This window comes from Solanum verrucosum, unplaced genomic scaffold (genome assembly GCF_900185275.1).
Source record: "Solanum verrucosum unplaced genomic scaffold, falcon-dt-bn FXZP01000284.1, whole genome shotgun sequence".
Classification (NCBI taxonomy): Eukaryota; Viridiplantae; Streptophyta; class Magnoliopsida; order Solanales; family Solanaceae; genus Solanum; species Solanum verrucosum.
The window spans coordinates 1,516,352-1,534,864 of NW_026019936.1; the positions used below are offsets into that span (position 1 = coordinate 1,516,352).

Genomic DNA, 18,513 nt, shown 5'->3' on the forward strand with positions numbered 1-18,513 from the left:
GTAGAGCCACCTTGACTCAAGTTTCAGGAGTCTGGAGTCTAAAAGACAACTTTTATTTATCAAAAATTTCAGAAGGGTAACAAGAATGCAAACAAACCAAAAAGGGACCTGTTAACTTTACCTTTTGGTTTGTTTCCATATTTTGTTACCCTTAGGAATTTTTTATTAAAAAAAAAAAGTTGCCTTTTATGCTCTAAACTCCAAGTTTCAGTGATTGATTTCAAGCATCAATATCATAACCTAGATTATATGAATATAATTTTACCGTTACTTCGACACATGAACACTCTCATTCTATAGTTAAAAAAAAAAAATGTTTAATGTTAATTACCATGAAGGATTTTGTAGATTTTTTTAGCAACTTCAGAGAAGTGAGGGGCACAAGCTAAAGCTTCTCTTGTGATACCATTAGAAAGATCCGAAAAAGTATCCAAGAATAACGGATCATCGGGTCGGATCAGGGTCGAATAGCTATCAAGCTCAATTAACCTCCTCGGGCATACGAGTATCGATCCGAATTCCAATAGGACCCAATTTTGACCCGGATTTGAATACCTCATCTCCAAATCAAAGAACACAATCGGGTCGTGCTCTCTATCTATGATCATCTCCATTAATGTAGTCGAGTTAAGCTGAGTTGAGTTGAGTTGAGTTGTGTAGTCGAGTCAAGCTGAGTTGAGCTGAACTTTCACAAATTTTAGACACACTAAAAATGTAATTTTTTTTTTTGTTGTTAGAGATATATCACTCTTTTTAAGTGTTTATATAGATGCATGTATGTAGAGCTATGTGTCTGAATTATTGAACTTTTAAATGTGAACACAATATTCTTTACATTTTAGTTAAAAAAAGAAGAAGATATTCTATCAGGTTTATTTTATGTTTTTAATTAGTCTAACATGTAATTTTAAAAAATAAAAATAAAATAAAATTTTGTGATATTAAATGTAATATTTTATAATATATAATGTATTAAAATATAATTTAGATTTTATATTTTTAAATAAAATAAATGACTTTGCCTTTTTTTTTTCTTTTCAAAAAGGCAGTCTTGAAGTAGTGTACATTGGATGCTTAATTTAGTGTGTGACTTGAGAGGTAGTTTTGTCATTTCATTGAAAAGACACGATTTTAGATTCGAGCCTGAATATAGAGTCGTCTCACCTTGATAGAGAGTGTTTCATCTCCAATGGAGGGACTGATTTTAAGATTGTTGTACACAACCTCCTAAGAAATTATTAAAAAAAAAAAGTTCTTTTATTTTACATGATGTGAAGTTGAATTAGTTAAATCCAAAAGCGAATACAAAACATCGAGTGAAAAATTATAAAAATTACAATCTTAGTGGACAAGCTTCTTAATTTTATTGGTTATATATGTGTTATCCTACTTTTTTTCTTTCTTTTTCCTTTTTGTGTAGGCCATTATCTCTTTAATAATCTTCTCACTGTCTTTAGTCATCAACTTATTATTCAAGGTTAAGAAAATATAAAGTTATAATAAAGACAAAAGAGACATGTAGTACTAAAAATAATTCCTAGGTTTATAGGATAACTTTCTTTTTTTCTTCTGAGTCGAGAGTCTATCGGAAAAATAATTTCTTTATTCTATATATAAGGTAGAGATAAAGTTTATGTATATTTTATCCTTCTCGAATCACACCTATTACATTACACTGAATATATTATTATTTTTAATAAAAAATCTTGAATTAAAGCTATATGTATGAAGTTATCTTTGTTAAAAAACAATTTACTTCAATATGAGATTTTTCGATACGAATTAAAATTTAATTAAGTCTCAATACAAGTATGGAACATTTTCTCTTTTTTTCTTTTCCTCATGCAATAATTTCATGTTTCATACAAGTCCTAAGTTTGATGGCCATTGAGTCCATTCCAATTGGTTGAATAATGTCACAACATTCTCTTCTGTTACCATCCTGTACAAAAAAAAAAAAAGAAGAGAAGGATTATATATATATATATATTTTTATTTTTTTTAATTTTTATTTTTTTTAAAGTCACAAAAAGTACTCTTGGTGGCAAACTTTTATAATAAAAACCTCAATATAAATATTGAAAAAGAATCATCAAAGAAAATACTATTTTAACTCTGCAAATAATAATAATAATGTAATATAAAGTCTCATATTAAAGTGCTTATAATTTTGGGGTCTAAAATAATTCTTCTTCTATTTCTATCCTATAGACTATAAAATTCCTTTTATTTTAGAGTTCGAAAAAGGGTCACATCAATTCAAGTATACTTCGAACCTATAATGACAACCTATTCTTACACAAGCATTATTAATGGCTAATTCCACAGCTCGAATTCACGAAGACAATCTATATGCGGTATGTACATCACCTATAGACAACTTCACTATTACTCCAAAGTTGTCCTTCCACTACAATGTAACAAATAAAGAATTTTGCAATAATAATATAATTATCACTATATTATATTTTTAACAACAATAATATTAATACAAACATTTATAACCAACACTCCATGTACATGTCGTTAAAGATTTTAGCAGCAAAAAATATTGTCGTTAAAAGGAAAAAAATCTATTGCCACTAAATATCTCTTTTGATGTAATGTTGATTGGTCAATAAACACACACAAATACATATGTATAATATACTAAAGAAAATAAGAAATATTTTTCTTGAAACAGATTAAGACAAACAAATCGAAACGAAGTGCGTGCAAAGTTAACTTACCCCCACATGAAGCTTATCCATAGGTGAGAACACATGAACTTTCATGACACCATTAGAAGAATGATCATCATCATTATTGGCACAAATCCTATGATTTTTCTTGACATATGTTGTCACAATATGATTCAACCTAGTACCCTCCAAAGAATCAAAAAACAAAATATTTGGAACTTCATCACATGAAAAATTATTATTATTGTTGAATTTTCTAACATTAAACATGTAAGGTGGCCATGCACCTTTTCTCCATTCACCAAATGTCTCAATTGGAGTTTGAAGATAACTTTGTGATATAATTTTGTCATAAATTTGTACTGAATATCCCCATGATACTGAAAACGTCCAATTGTGTCTCTTATTGTAACATGTACTTTGTTGTAGTAGTCTAGATTGATCAACACTTGCAGCTTTCATTAGATGATTTAAGGCATCATAATGGTTCATTGAAGGAAAAATTGGTGATACTAAGTCAAGATGATGGAGTGATATGAATGGTGATTGTGGATGAGCTGATAAAAATCCTGATATATCGCGACGCAAGTCGATCTGAAATAATATGAGAAAGTCATTTTCTGATGTTCGATTATCGAGGGAGGGGGAATGAAGTAAAAAATTAAGGGAGTGTGAAATATGCAATCACTATAGTAAAAATAACTTTTAGCGGCAATAAATAGACACATTAATAAAGAGTGCTAAAGTCTTTACCGGCATTAGTTAAGTGTTATTATATATATCCAATGTTACTAAAGGCTTAGGGACATATACAAAGAGGGCTAATTGCCGCTAACAATACAATATTTAGCAGCAATTGAGCTATATATTATCGTTAATTAATTGCCGCTAAAGATTATTTTTGATATAGTGAATATAATTATCATAACATTTACTTCATATTACTTATTACTCTAACTTACAATTGAGACATTATTAATTATTATTTAATATTTATTAGTACTAATTAGAGATTTCATCAGAATACACTTCCCAATTTACTATTCCTTTAGTTTTTAATTATATTTAATTGAACACAAAATTTTAAAAAATACAAACTTTTAAAATTTGTAGTCTAGCTAGAACAAGCCAAAGATATTTTGTGTGACTAATTATCTCACTATGAATAAAACAAGAAGTTAAATTGATCCTAAACGTAAAATATATCATTTTTGGAGACAAACAAAAAAAAAGAAAAATATTTATGAAAAATTATAATTTCACTGGCCAATATTATTCTTGAAAAATATCAGAGACACTTTAACATAACTAACCTGATATAGGATTAGTAAGATAAGACCTTAGCTCTCCTTACTCATAAGTCATCACGGCCATCGCGACACCAAATTAAATATCTCTCTCTATATATTTGATTATAATTCCAGTTATTATTGTATATTTACTCAAAGTCGTTATTACAACTTTAAATTATGAATGCGCCTCTGACCAGTCACGAAAAAAAAAAAGAGTTTGATTACTTACTTGATGAAACCCTTTTTCTAGTGTAATGGTGACTCCTAAATCAGCAATACAAGCTTGTAAAATGTGATCACTTCCATACAAATATGGATACCTCTTAATACAAGTATCCATATTCTTAGCCAAAGTTTGTGCTAAAGGGTAACTCAATGCATAACCACCACCACCAAATGCCATTTGAAATGACATTCCAAAATTACTCACAATACACTCTGAATTCATCCCAACATAATAGTATTTCATATGATCATACTTTGATAACACATTGACCAAATTTTCAATCATCAATACAGTGTCATCGTCAGCCATAACGTACCATCTAACAGTACTAGAGTCATGTTCTTCCATGAACGTCTCTTGAATCACTCTCACCATTCTAATCGCGAATGGCATTCCATGTTTGTTGTAAGGCATGTATCGCGAATTGTCACTAGAAATTCTATAAGGAGGAGATGAATTAGGCCATGGTAAGTGTTCATCATTTGGGGTTCTATCTAAGAAAAGATAACCCTTAGTTATATTTGGTTTCCACCAAGAATTTATGTAACATTTTTTTTTACCCCATGTGTTTGATGAGGCTGCAATTCCAAAAACTAAATGGCTAATATTGGTTTTAATATTATTGGAATTAAAATAATATTGTTTTGATGATTTGATGATGTTTTTTGTGGGGGGAAATTGTAATAGGGTTGTTGTTGTTGTTGATGATGATGATAAGAAAAAGTATACTAGATATAGAATTAGGGTTAAGAAGACTAGGGTTTTGCATAAAATTCCATTCAAGAACAAGTTTTTGGACAAAGTTTTGGGTTTAATATTTAGGATAATGGCATTAGTAGTAGTACTTTTTTCTAATGACATTTTTCCTAGCTAGGAAAATTTTGAGTTTTTGTTGAAAATGAAAGAACACAACTATGATATATATAAAATATATGTAAATTTCAGTTGGTTACGTTGTTATAATAATCGTTACACGCTTTCACTCCTTCTCTCAATTTGAAAAGATTTTTCAGTTACTTTTTATAATGATATGATCTAAAAAGTATGATACATCGATATACAAGATTTTCTTTTTTCACATGTTAGGACCCCGGCCCTTGTGGTGCATATATAATATGTCATGTAATTGAAAGGCAAATTAATGTGATCATTGATTAAGTAATAACTTAACTTAAGTTTCTTGCTTTGTTTGGGAGATAATTGATGATTAAATGATAACACAAAAAGCATGAACATATATGCAGCAACTTTTGTGTGGAAACAAAATTTAATGATGAATAGTCACACCAAATTACACAAGGGTCACACAAAAAATTATACAAGGGTCACACCAAAGTTTAGGGGGTAACTAAAGTTAAATTATTTCACATACTTCAAGAGTAAATTTGATCATTTTTACCAAAATGACTAACTTGTCATTATCTCAAAAATTGTCTTATAAAGAAATAAAAAAATTAAGGTTTGTCTCAAGGTCGTAAACAACCTATTTGCCTCACAAAGGTAGAGGGTGATGTCTGCGTATATCCCATCCTATCTACACTACATCTGTAAAATTACATTGAGTATATTATTGTTATTGTTTTAAGTTTTTTTTTGGGATCATAAGTATCTTTACACAAGTTCGTGATCATCATCACACCGCAAAAAATAATAATTAAAGGAAGTATCTACAAAAACCATCGTCACTAAATAGCTCATAAATAATAGAATTTTTTAAATAATTTATTGCTAATTATCCATCATTAAACTAAATTAGAGATAAATTTTTATTGTTTAGCAACATAAGTTGTCCGTCTCTAATTTATTTATTTTTTGAAAATGGACCAATCAATTTCTAGGACATAGCTAAATTTTAGTTATTAACAAATTCAGAATCCACAAAAGAATATAAAGGGTAGTAATTTTTTTTTGAGGTCATCACATAAATTAAGAGTCAATGCCTTATAAATAAATTTAAAAAAGTGTTCAAGGCATTGAAAATTGTATTTTATTATTATATTATTTAAAATAAAGGGGAAAAAAGGACATTTCCTTCTTCCTTTTTGCTCCAATATTTTTCCTATTGAAATGAAATTTTTCCTTCCCATGAGCTTTGCCAAGAAAATGTTTTCTTTTGTAGTTTTCAAGGAAAATTTTCTTTAATATTTTTTTCCCCAAAAAAAATCCAGAAAAATAAAATTTTGCAAGAGATGTATATATAAGTTAATAAAATGTTTTATTTGTAGTTTTCAAAGAAAATTTTCTTTGAGTTTTTTTCCCTAAAAAATAATCCAGAAAAATAAATTTTGAAGGAGATATATAAGACAAGAAAATGTGTTCTTTTGTAGTTTTCAAAGAGAATATTCTTTGAGTTCTTTTACCCTTTATAAATAGAATTCAAAAAACTAAATTTTGGAAAATATATTGTATATATTTAGTTTTTTTTTTTTTTTTTGAAATAGAGAAATAAATGGAGAATTCATCATTGGGAGCTGCAATTTGTGCTGTTTTTGCAGTTTCTGGAGGTGTTGTCCTTCTTGCATCTAAAGTTCATAAACACCTCCTTTCTGATTTCATGAAGAAGATTGAAATTGAAATTAGTAAATATTTTGCCCCTTTTAATTTTTATTTATTTATTTACTGTTAAAATATCGCACCGATTTAATTTTCTCTAAAATGTATTTCTGTTATCCTAATTTATGTGATATATTTATCTTTTAGATATGTTTTTAAAAAAAAAAACACATTTTAGTATAGAAATAGTTTAACTTAAACCTTTTATTTTATGCGTAGGATGTGTTTGGTACAAATGAAGATGTTTTCTTGGAATGTAAGTAGGGTTTTTAAAACTTTTTTTCTTGATGTTTAGTAACTAAGCGGAAAACATTATTTCAAGAATATTTATATACAATCTAGATAAATACTACTATGATGGAATAGGGAGTAGAGGTGGTCGGGTGGTACTTAAGGTGGGGGAGGGGGTCAGGATAGGGGTCAAGGAGGAGACAGTCAACGTAAAATATCATTAATTATAAAACTTGTTTTTCCTACTAATTCCTAAGAATTTATTTTCCCATTTTATAAATAACCTGTTTTTCTATATATCTTGGTCAATCAATCATGAGATTATTTATAATTGCATTTCTTATATATTGCCCCCAAATTATTTTTTAATTTTTTTTTGTGAAAATTTTGATTCTGACACTGATCGATAATTTTGATGAATATTTTTGGATGTTAGGACTAGAAAAAGACCAACAAAAGAAGAAGGTGAGGTTTTCCAATGAAGTTATAAAATTGGGCCCTCAATTATTAGAGAAAGTTGAAGAAATTGATGATCATAATCCAAAGAGAAGGAATAATCCAAAGAACTTTGAATCTATGCCTTTGAATTGGCAAGCTCTTTACAAAGGGATCCTCCAACACAAGTCCCTCAAACACTACAACTAAATTCAATTTTCAATTTTGTAATATTATTATTATTATTATTATTATTATTTTTAAAGTGTGTTTTATGTGATTCTCATAAAATTTTAGAATTTATTCGTGTAAAGTTTTGAGTTAAATAAAGACAAGTAATTAGTTGAAGTTTTTTTTTTTTTAATTCGATACTGCTTTAGTCCCTCTCGTTCTTCTAGAAGAAGAAGAAGGGAGCTATGTCTGAATAAATAAACTAGAAGATGAAAGACTTTTTTCATTCTTCGACGGTGAAGTATTATCAATTTCATGATTTCTCTTTTACACAAGCGATCGATAATTATAGTTAGGAATCTATTACTTAGCTAATTAATCATCATCGACAATAATAACATACCAATTGTCCCATTGTGATTATATAAGGGGACTTTGGAGATGGTATGGGTATATGCAGATTTTATATTTTATTTGGAGTAAAAAAATGTTTTGAAATTTTATACAAGACGAATTAAATTATAAAATATAGAGGTCTCGATTGCGTACTACATCAATTAATTCATAAATACAATAAATAGCATATTATTATTATATAATGAAATAATTGAAGAAACAAAAAACCTCTAAAATGTAGATCATCAGATTTTCACTCCAAAACTTTGATGATTTTGTTGACTTTTCAAATATGAATAATTGTTAAATAATCTTTTTTAAATTGTCTAAGAGTCTGTTAGGATCAACTGAATTTAAGTGTTAGAGTGAATTGAGGAATGTACAAATAATAAGGTGTTTGGATGGATATGTTGAAATTGAAAATAAATATCTCATTTGTTTGGTAAAATAAACACTTTTCTTGTTAAAATGTTTGAAATATCCGCAAAGTCATTAACACAAAAAATAACAATATATGTTTCCAGTGTAATTACAGAAGTGTGGAGTCCGAAGAGGGTATAATATACGCAGATTTTATCCCAATTAATTATTGTGAGATAGACTTATTGATAGATTTTCGATTCAAAACACATGTACCCAATGCAGGGTTATAAAAAAAGGTAAGACAATAAAGTCTTAAAATTAAAATAAATAAATTTATATTCTATAGTTTTAATATCTTAAGTCGAAAAACAAAAACAAATTGGGTCCATAGCTCAGTGGTAGAGCATTTGACTGCAGATCAAGAGGTCACCGGTTCGAACCCGGTTGGGCCCTTTTTTTCCCCTTTTTAATCTGTAATTTTTTTTTATATTTTCAATTAACTGGGATATAAAACTGTCAATAGTAGCTTTGAATGATTATTTTTGCATGTTTTTTAAATTTTGAGTCGAGAGTTTATCAAAAACTGTTTTGAGAGAAAAACGTTTAAGTGGCGAGTAGTGTGTGCAATAGCTAGCGTATACAAAAAAATTTATAAGCGATGTCGACATTGTTCAAATAAATGAAAAGGAATCACTCAACAAGAAAATTTAGTTATTAAGAAGAATCTATTTTTATTATAGGAGTGGTTGAAGTTTATTGTGCTAATTACAAACGTTGATTAAAGATTTTGAATTCAAATTTTAGGAATGAATTAGTTGATTTTGGTGAAATCTAGCATGTTATCGTTAAAATAAGATATCTGACGTAAATATGAATTAGTCTGACCTGAATATAAATTTTAAAGATCTGATGCGACACGCGATAAAGGAAAAGAATTTGATTATGTGTTTGTTTGGTTGACATGCATAACCAATGCTTTGTAATAATCAACTAATTATTAAAGAGTTAATGGTAAAATCACTCATCTAAATAATTATTTTTTCAAGTGTTTGATATCTCAATTATTTATTGTTCCATTTTACTTATCTAAACTATCACTCCTTTCTATTTTAGGGATAAGGCACAAGTACCCCCTAGACTATGATCGAAATTTCAGAGATACACCTTAACTAAACCAAGGTCCTATTACTCTCCGAACCCTTTTTTTGGTAATTTTGTACACCTTTTTGGTGTTTACATGGCCTCCAAACATTTCCCACGTGCTTCAACTAAATTGAGCCATGAGTGTGCCACGTAGGCCAAAAGGGATACAAAATTACAAAAAAAAAAATGAGTTCGGAAAATAGTAGGACCTTAGTTTAGTTAAGGTGTATCTCTGGAATTTTGGTCATAGTCTAGGGGTATACTTGTGCCTCATCTTTTTTTTTTTTTTTATAATACACCTCAATGCTGAATTGACCTATACACAGACTTATTGTCGAGCGAAAACAATATTTCAACAAACTCATAATTAAAAAAAAGTAAATTAAATAAACAAGTGAGAGATCTATAAATCAAATGAAACCTAAACCACTAAACAAAATCAAACTTCATGTATCACCAACCAAATTTAAATTGTTTTTTCATATAAATTCATAAATTAACACCTCCTATTGCTTAGTATCTTGCCTATATCCCATATTTTTTCCCCCTATTTTTTTCTTCTTTTTGAAAAAATATTTATAAAAAAACAAGAAAAAAAAACAATGGCTATCCACATTAGCAAAATTTCCATTTTGCTCATTATATCCCTAATTTCCATTTCCCTTTCATATCAAACAATTGCAAATGACCTAAATGTAGACAAAGCTAATATGAAAAATGTTGTTACTTCCCTCATGGTTTCATCCATTGCGAAAACGGAGGAATTTTTAAAAACAACTATTTTGACACGTTTAGCTATCGCGATAGAAGCTCCTAAAAAGAGTTGTCTCGAAACCTGCAAAGAAGTGTACGAAAACGCAGTTGATGCCATGAAAAGTACATTAAAAGAGGTAAATGAAGGAAATTATTATGAAGCAAATGTGGATGTTAGTGCTGTGGGATCAAATATGGAAACTTGTAAAGATTGTATTAATGAGATATATGGAGATGATCCTGAATTTACAAAATTTGATAATTGGTCACATGGTGTTATTGTTGATGCTTCATATAGAATCACTAGTGTCATCAATTAAAAAAAATCAAAAAATTTCGTTAAAAATATTCAAAATTTAATATATGTATATTTGCAATATACCTATTAATATATACACAATATATCATTTCTCGATGAGTAATGTTCATGCTTTAATGGTTGATTATTAGATCAATCTATCAATGACACGTTTCTATATATGTTCTTATTTATTATTTTTTTTAAAAGTAATTAAGTTATTGATTTGTCATGTCACACATTAATATACAAATACATTGGTCTACTGGTATGAAATTGACAAAATAGACCTAAAATTAAATGGAATATAAGAATAAAGTTTACAAATATCTAAAATTTCTTGAAGAAAATAGGCCTAAAATTACATATTTGCGATTAAGGAGTATTATTGTCGGGTGTATTTACATTAATTTAACAATGGGTATTGATAAACTTATTAAATATAAAAATAATATAATATTATATATATATATATAATATGATATAAATTATTGTATATAAAATTTACATTATTATAATTTTACTATTGCATTTGTTATTGTGAGACTGATATTATAATTTTAAGGTGATACTCCTTATGTCCCCTAATTACTTGTCCAATTTTTTTTTACTTGCCCATTTTGAAAAATCAAGAAAGAACAAATTATTTTTTTTACCTATTATATCTTCAATTAATTAATTTTGAAAAAGGTAGAACTTCTTGAAAATCTTAAATTTTTAATTCATCCATTTCATAATTAATAGGAGTAAAAATGCTAAACTCACCATGTCAATCATTGTTTTCTTAATACGTATGCCAATTCAAAAGTTGACAAATAACTAGGGACAAGAGGAATATTAAATTCACTTAAAATGAGATTAGAAGGTTAAAGAATTATCTATAAAATTAAAGTGCTAAAGTAGATTTAGCGGACAAGTTCAAAATGGATTTGATTATGTCATTTCTATAAAATTAATAATAATAATTCAAAACCACAACTGATTTATAGTGTATTTGCGAGCTTTCTACTTAAACTAGTATTAGTTATTCATTTTTGGGGAAACTAAGCAAACACCCCATAAAAATAAAATAATTACAAATATATACCCATTTACATTCATACACCACTAAATAATTACACTATATATCCCCATCTAATTTCACTTAACTAATACTAAATCAGTATCATATACTGTATTGATATTATTAAGGCTGATAATTTTGCTTAATTGATACTAAATCAGTATATATAAATTGTATTGGTATATAGTACGTTTATAGTATAATTTTTGAACAACAAACCTTAATGATCCAATATAGTATACCTATAGTGATTTAGTATTAGTTAAGCGAAATTATCAGCTTTAATGATTAGTATCAGTTAAGTGAAAATCAACCTAATGAATGGAGGGCATGTGCTGTAATTTTTTATTTTGAGAGAATGCGTATTTCTTGAATTACTTTAGATTAAGTTATAAACATGTAATTATTTTGAGTTTTATGGCCCATTTACGTAATTTTTCCTTCCTTTTTTCCTTACTTAAACCATCAACAACTATTTATCAAAACACATTTAAATTTTAAGTTAATTCCCTTTTCTATCCAAATTAAACTAACAAAAACAATACTTCACTTGTGTTTTCGATCATTAACTTTCATCGTTATATATATATATATATATATCCACATATCCACTACTTATATATAACTGTGGATAACCACACAAGTGACAGTCAACATGCCTGCTTCACCTGTGTGGTTCCACACTTACATATACATTTCCTACTTTTTTTCGTCCGTTTTAATTTGTTTTTTTTTTTAAATTTTTTTTATATATTTAAAAATTGCGTAAAAAATACTACAAATCATGATAATTGACAACTTAAAATATTTTTATAAAAACATATAAAAAATCGATTGCTTATAAAAAATTCGATTGATTCATAAAGTTAATCTATCTATGATACATAAAACGGGACATAAGAAGTAACATGTATTATTTAATTTGAAAATTACGTAAAAAGTATTGTAAATCTCAATTATTAACAACATATTGACTCTTGAAATTCTATTTGTGCTACATATATTGGGACAAGGAAAGTAACATATATATTTTTTAAATTACGTAAAAAGTACTATAAATTACAATAATTAACAATTTAAAATATTTTAAAATCATATTAAAATTTAATTGACTCTCTAAATTTTATCTATATCACGTAGAATCAGACAAAAAAATAACAAATATTGGGCCCGTACTATCACGAATAGTTATGTCCAGTATATATATAATTAAGAATCTCATCTTAGTTTTTTTTTTTTTTTTTGGGGTTTCCCACCCGGTATTTGGAGCCCACATTGAAGCTCCGATTAAATTTGGATCGCGCTCTGCAGGGGCCATTTGGGAGTAGTACTCCCAACAAGATTTTCTCCATACTCATAACTCAAATCTGATACCTCTAGTTAAGGTGAAACATTCTCACCAATGCACCACAACTCATGTTGATCTCATCTTAGTATAATTGAGATGCTTTCTCTTTGGCCTTTACAAAAGAAGCCCAAAGGAATTGAATTTTTTTTCCCAAAGAAGTAGACAAATTAACTCTCTTTTTCTAATCTATGCCTTCTCTTAAGCTAAGATTCAATTTTTCAGGTTTCCCTCATTGCTGCTACTGCTGCTCCACTCCCAAAATCCCTTCTTTCACTTCATTTCAGGTAACCCATTTTGTTTATTTTTCTGAGTAAGTTTTTTTTTTGTGAATTGGGGGTAGGGGAAGGGAAAATGGATGAGGGTTCAGTGAGCTACTAAGATTTTAGGGATGAAATTTTAATGGGTGTACTGTGATTTTTGTGATGATTTAGTTTTGATTAGAAGTACTACTCTTTCTGTTTTAATTTGTTTGTCTAGTTTTAACTTGATGCATGAAATTTAAGAAAGTAAAAAAGATATATCTTGTGATTTTAAATATGTCGGTTGAAATGTTATAATTTAAGAGTTACTAGAAAAAGAAAGATGCATTGTTTGTTGAAACGAATTGAAAAGGAAAAGAATACAAACAAATTGAAGTTGAATGAGTAGTTGATAAGTGTGAAGTGCAGTAAATAGTTATGAATTTGGATAGAAGTGTTGAAATGAACACTAAGTGTGTTTGCTAAAAATGTGTTAATAAACACTTTTTTTCAGTTAATGGTGGTGTTGTGGGTGGTAATTAGTGGAGATGGTGGTTGATAGTAGAGCCCTAATGGTTGTGAATGATGACGGTGTAGTGGTGACTGATGGTGGTGATTGTCGGTAGTGTTGAGTGGTTGTTGTGGTAATGATGATGATTGTAAATGGTGGCTAGTGGTAGCAATGACTAATTGTAGTGATTGACAATGATGGTGATATAGTTAATGATCGTGGACCGCGGTGGTAGTAGTTGATAATGATAGGTGATGTCGGTAGCTTTGAACGGATGGAATTTGTGACCTATCATCTTTGTAGATAGACAACAACAACAACATACCCAATATAATTCCACAAGTAGGATTTGAAAATGGTAAAAAATGTACGTAGACTTTACTTCTGCCTTTATGAGGTAGAGATGCCTTTGTACGTAAAGAGGTCTTCGTGGGGGCAGAGAGGAGATATGTCTTAATGATATTAAGACTTAGTTACAATCTTAATCATTTAGATATATTCAGGCCAATTAGGTGGATGTCACATAACAAAAACGAGCACATTTAATGGTTGACATCTGAACGACTAAAATTCAAACCTAAAAGGCAAACAAACTAATTGACTGAGATTTCTTTGTCTTGTTTCAGAGTGAAGCTAATATTAAATCAACCATGGATCGGCTAACCAGTGCAGCACGTCTCATGATAGTCTCAGATCTTGACTATACAATGGTGGGTTGTTGTAGTCTAGGTTACTCGGATTCTCCAAAAATGTTACCACACCCATGTCTGATCCTCCAAAAATGCACTACTTTTGGAGAATCCGACATGCTCCTGGTGGTGTTTTTGAACCTTTTCTTCGTTATGCTGATGTAACTTACATGAGACTCTCTTTACAGGTCGATCATCATGATCCCGAGAACCTCTCTCTGCTTAGGTTCAATGCTTTATGGGAAGCCAATTATCGCAAAAACTCCTTGTTAGTGTTCTCAACTGGGAGATCACCAACTCTTTACAAGGAGTTGAGAAAAGAGAAGCCCATGCTAACCCCAGATATTACCATTATGTCTGTGGGGACTGAAATAACATATGGGAACTCTATGTTGCCAGATGATGGTTGGGAAGCATTTTTAAATGACAAATGGGATCGGAAAATAGTGACGGAGGAGACAAAAAAATTTCCTGAACTAACACTTCAGGTACAGATGTTTGCATCATTTTATATAGAGATAATGGTAAAAAACACACCTTGAACTATCGCTTTTTTCGCGGAGTTTCACACCTGAATAATCACCATCTATGTATTAAAAAACACACCTAGTTGAGTAGATGGTGATAGTTCAGGTAGGAAAATGAAACAACAACAAACAACTGATAGTTAGTCTAATCAGCTCCGAGGTGTGTTTTAATACATAGATGATGATAGTTTAGGTAGGAAAAAGGAACAACCGTTATTTGGGGTGTGAAACTCGCGAAAAGTGATAGTTCAGATGTGTTTTTGACCAATAACTCATTTTGATACATTTAAACTAATTTCCGTGTAAAACTAGTTTGTATGTTGAATATTGTTATCGTAATTGATGTCTCATAAATAAACTTCTTTTCACACTTCAGTCAGAAACGGAGCAACGACCTCACAAGGTCAGTTTCAACGTTCAGAAAGACAAGGCTCAAGATATAATGAAAACTCTTTCCAAACGCTTGGAAGAACGTGGGGTACAATGCTACTTTTACACTAGTAGATTATGGGTCAATATGAAACTCCACAATAGCAAAATGATAGCATGTCTTTCTTTTCATGCTGCAGTGAGAAAAACTTTTGATAAGGTTTCAATATCTTTTTGCTCTGATTTTTAATATTTCTATTTTTGTGATCAGTTGGATGTCAAAATAATTTACAGTGGAGGGATGGCTTTAGATATTTTGCCTCAAGGTGCTGGCAAAGGACAAGCACTTGCGTATTTGCTGAAGAAATTAAAGAGTGAGGGTAAATTACCAAACAACACGCTTGCCTGTGGTGACTCTGGAAATGATGCTGAGCTTTTCAGCATCCCAGATGTTTATGGTGTAATGGTTAGTGGTTACTATCTGTTGATTCCTTGTACTTCGATTATTGTATTGTTTTGTTGTTCTGTTTTGCTACTATCTATTGTTTTGTTATGATCTGTTGATTCTTGTATTCCCGTTACTTCTTTTTCTAGCCTGCTTTGGACTGATTTTCCTTGAGCCAAGGGTCTATCGGAAACAAATCTCCCTACCTCTGAGGTAGGGGTAAGGTGCAGTACGCTCTCTACCTTCCCCAGACTCCATTTTGTGGGACTGCGTGAGTGTGTTGTTGTTTTGAGTTCAGAACTGCTCTAAAATTCTATATTCACTTTGCAGGTATCGAATGCACAGGAGGAATTATTACAATGGCATGCTGCAAATGTGAAAGATAATCCTAAAGTAATTCATGCGACAGAGAGATGTGCTGCGGGTATAATACAAGCCATTGGACGTTTCAACCTGGGACCAAGTACCTCTCCTAGAGACGTTACCAATATGTCAGACTGCAAGATGGAGAACTTTGTTCCTGCTTATGAAATCGTCAAATTTTACCTGTTTTTCGAGAAATGGAGGCGTGGAGAGATTGAGAATTCTGACCTTTACTTGTCGAACCTGAAAGCAGTTTGTGTATGTACCCTATACCTACTGTTGTGTTTTTATCTTTTATCTTTTGTCGAATTATGTGTATTTTATGCTTGAGTTTTGGTTGTTCCCTAATGGCTTCTTTTTCGCTTGAAAATCCGAATTTGCCAACTCTTTTTGTTGCTGCAGAGACCATCTGGTACTTTTGTGCACCCATCTGGAGTTGAGAAATCTCTCGAGGAATGCGTTAATACATTCAAAAAGTGTCATGGCGACAAAAAGGGTAAACAATATCGCATTTGGGTTGATCAAGTCTTACCTACGCAGGTTGGTTCAGATTCATGGTTAGTAAGTTTCAAGAAATGGGAGCTTTGCGGTAAGTGTCTTTTGCCTCGTAGATGGTCTTTTATATTTACTTCTTCTTTTCTAGTTTCTTTTGACTTGTACGCATACCTTACTCCTACCTCAGAGGTAGAGAGACTGTTTCCGATAAACCCTCGACCTAAAGGAAAAACAATCCAAAGTAATCCTGAACAAGAAGAAACGGTAGAACAAGAAGTAACGGTAGAACAAGAAACAACAGATAATAACAAAAATAACAGATAGCAAGTAACATAACAGAAACTACAACAGAACAAGACGATAATCGAGCTACAAGGAACAACACATAGTAACAAAAATCGAAGGACAATAAAAACTACAAGGGGCAATACTATGACTATTCATCCCGATCTCTCTTTCCGGGTTAGCCTGTCCAAAGAAAACAAAACTTTTTCTAGTTCAAGTCGAAAGCTTAGTATTCTTATGATAAAAAGTCATGTCTCATTCATGTGATGAGAAAGTTGAGAATGAAATTTAGCAAATTTTACATCTATGACAGATTCTGTGCCCCAAATTAGTTAAGACTTATGAAGCTATAGTCATATTTAACCAAGTGATTACGGAAATGACTTATTTTCTGCGAGAATGATCCAATACTAAGACGATTTACATCTCCTTTCTCTTCAACTCTTGTTATGTTTTACTGTAATATCTTAAAAGATGCTGTTTCCGACAGGTGAAGATCGACAATGTTGCATAACTACCGTCTTATTAAGCTCAAAGGTGAAGTTTATTGAAGGATCATTGCAATTTTTGTTGTCCTACAATCCAAAGCCTGTTATAATTTGGTTTTTCGCTTCCAGAATGTGACTGTTGCAGACGGGCTCACTTGGACACACGTGCATCAGACTTGGTTGCAGGGCGTGGAGTCAGCAAGTGACTCCACGACCTGGTTCTTCTAGGTTTGACTCTGGAAAGCCGGCCTCCTTTTACACATATGCACATTGTCCCTCTTAACACTGTTTGTTCTCATTCTTCCTTGATGATGAATGTATTACAAACCCAAACCCGAAAAGAAGGGCAATCGTTTAGGTAATAATAAGTATTGCTCTTCTTTTCGACAGTTGTAGTTGTAAAATTTTGTGTTAGAGAATGTCAGTTGTATGCTAAATTTTCGAAGTGTGAGTTCTGGTTTGATTTAGTGGCATTTTTGGGACACGTGGTCTCGAGAGAAGGAATTCGAGTTCCTCTTTGTAACTATGCTCTATGATTTGGTGTCACACCAAAAGGAATTCTTGTTCATAGTGAAAATTGCATATAATCATCTCTACATTCTCTTTTTTTTTTTTTTTTAGATTTAATTCAAGGGAAGAGTCTCTTTAAACTTGAGTGGAATCTTCGAGGTCTTTCGAGATAACTTAATTCAATTGCCTAATATCGAGAGGTGACAAATGAACGACTTGAGTCGAATTTAGACAGTTTAAAATGATGAAGTTAGGTCCTTGTTATAGTTATTACATGTTATATATCTGTAATATCATTTGACATTCATAAAGAGTTTTTGACATTTCAAATTCCTTTGTTAGAACTTACATAATTTATTAACTTTGTATCACCAATAAAAAGTGAATAGACTACTTTTTGGTTATTATTATATATATAAAATAATAAATAGGTAAATATTTAAGTATTATTAAGAGGTAACATAAAAAGTTTATCATATAAAGAGTAAATATAACATAAAAAAAGTTCTATCTCAAAGAAAAATTGTTCATTAATTCAGGATTGTTATAGAGAGATCTGATTGCACTATCGTTTTTCCATTCTATTTATTTTATATATCTTATTTAAAAATTTAAATCTTATAGTCTTAAATATGAGAC

General features: G+C 30.2%; 4 protein-coding genes and 1 non-coding gene across 5 annotated transcripts; 4 read left to right on the forward strand and 1 right to left on the reverse strand.

The window, feature by feature from the left end:
* Positions 1–1,840: 1,840 nt before the first annotated feature.
* LOC125835719 (uncharacterized) lies at positions 1,841–5,060 on the reverse strand. The gene is made up of 3 exons (XM_049514825.1): positions 4,203–5,060; positions 2,730–3,275; positions 1,841–1,942 (listed from the first exon to the last, which is right to left on the reverse strand). Exons 1-3 carry the CDS (start codon positions 5,058–5,060, stop codon positions 1,841–1,843), a joined length of 1,506 nt encoding a protein of 501 aa, XP_049370782.1.
* A 1,565-nt stretch (positions 5,061–6,625) lies between these two features.
* On the forward strand, positions 6,626–7,665 carry LOC125837538 (uncharacterized). Its single transcript, XM_049516640.1, has 2 exons — positions 6,626–6,778; positions 7,420–7,665. Exons 1-2 carry the CDS (start codon positions 6,649–6,651, stop codon positions 7,626–7,628), a joined length of 339 nt encoding a protein of 112 aa, XP_049372597.1. The 5' UTR covers positions 6,626–6,648; the 3' UTR covers positions 7,629–7,665.
* Positions 7,666–8,729: 1,064 nt separating this feature from the next.
* TRNAC-GCA (transfer RNA cysteine (anticodon GCA)) lies at positions 8,730–8,801 on the forward strand. The gene has a single exon. It is a non-coding gene; the product is annotated as a tRNA-Cys (tRNA).
* Positions 8,802–10,087: 1,286 nt separating this feature from the next.
* On the forward strand, positions 10,088–10,564 carry LOC125837644 (uncharacterized). The gene has a single exon (XM_049516732.1). It carries the CDS (start codon positions 10,094–10,096, stop codon positions 10,562–10,564), a length of 471 nt encoding a protein of 156 aa, XP_049372689.1. The 5' UTR covers positions 10,088–10,093.
* A 2,494-nt stretch (positions 10,565–13,058) lies between these two features.
* Positions 13,059–17,694, forward strand: LOC125836758 (sucrose-phosphatase 1). The gene is made up of 9 exons (XM_049515964.1): positions 13,059–13,237; positions 14,330–14,413; positions 14,581–14,880; positions 15,296–15,397; positions 15,560–15,754; positions 16,064–16,354; positions 16,499–16,685; positions 17,367–17,413; positions 17,494–17,694. The coding sequence occupies exons 1-9, from the start codon at positions 13,142–13,144 to the stop codon at positions 17,590–17,592; spliced, it is 1,401 nt and encodes a 466-aa protein (XP_049371921.1). The 5' UTR covers positions 13,059–13,141; the 3' UTR covers positions 17,593–17,694.
* The last annotated feature ends 819 nt before the right edge of the window (positions 17,695–18,513 follow it).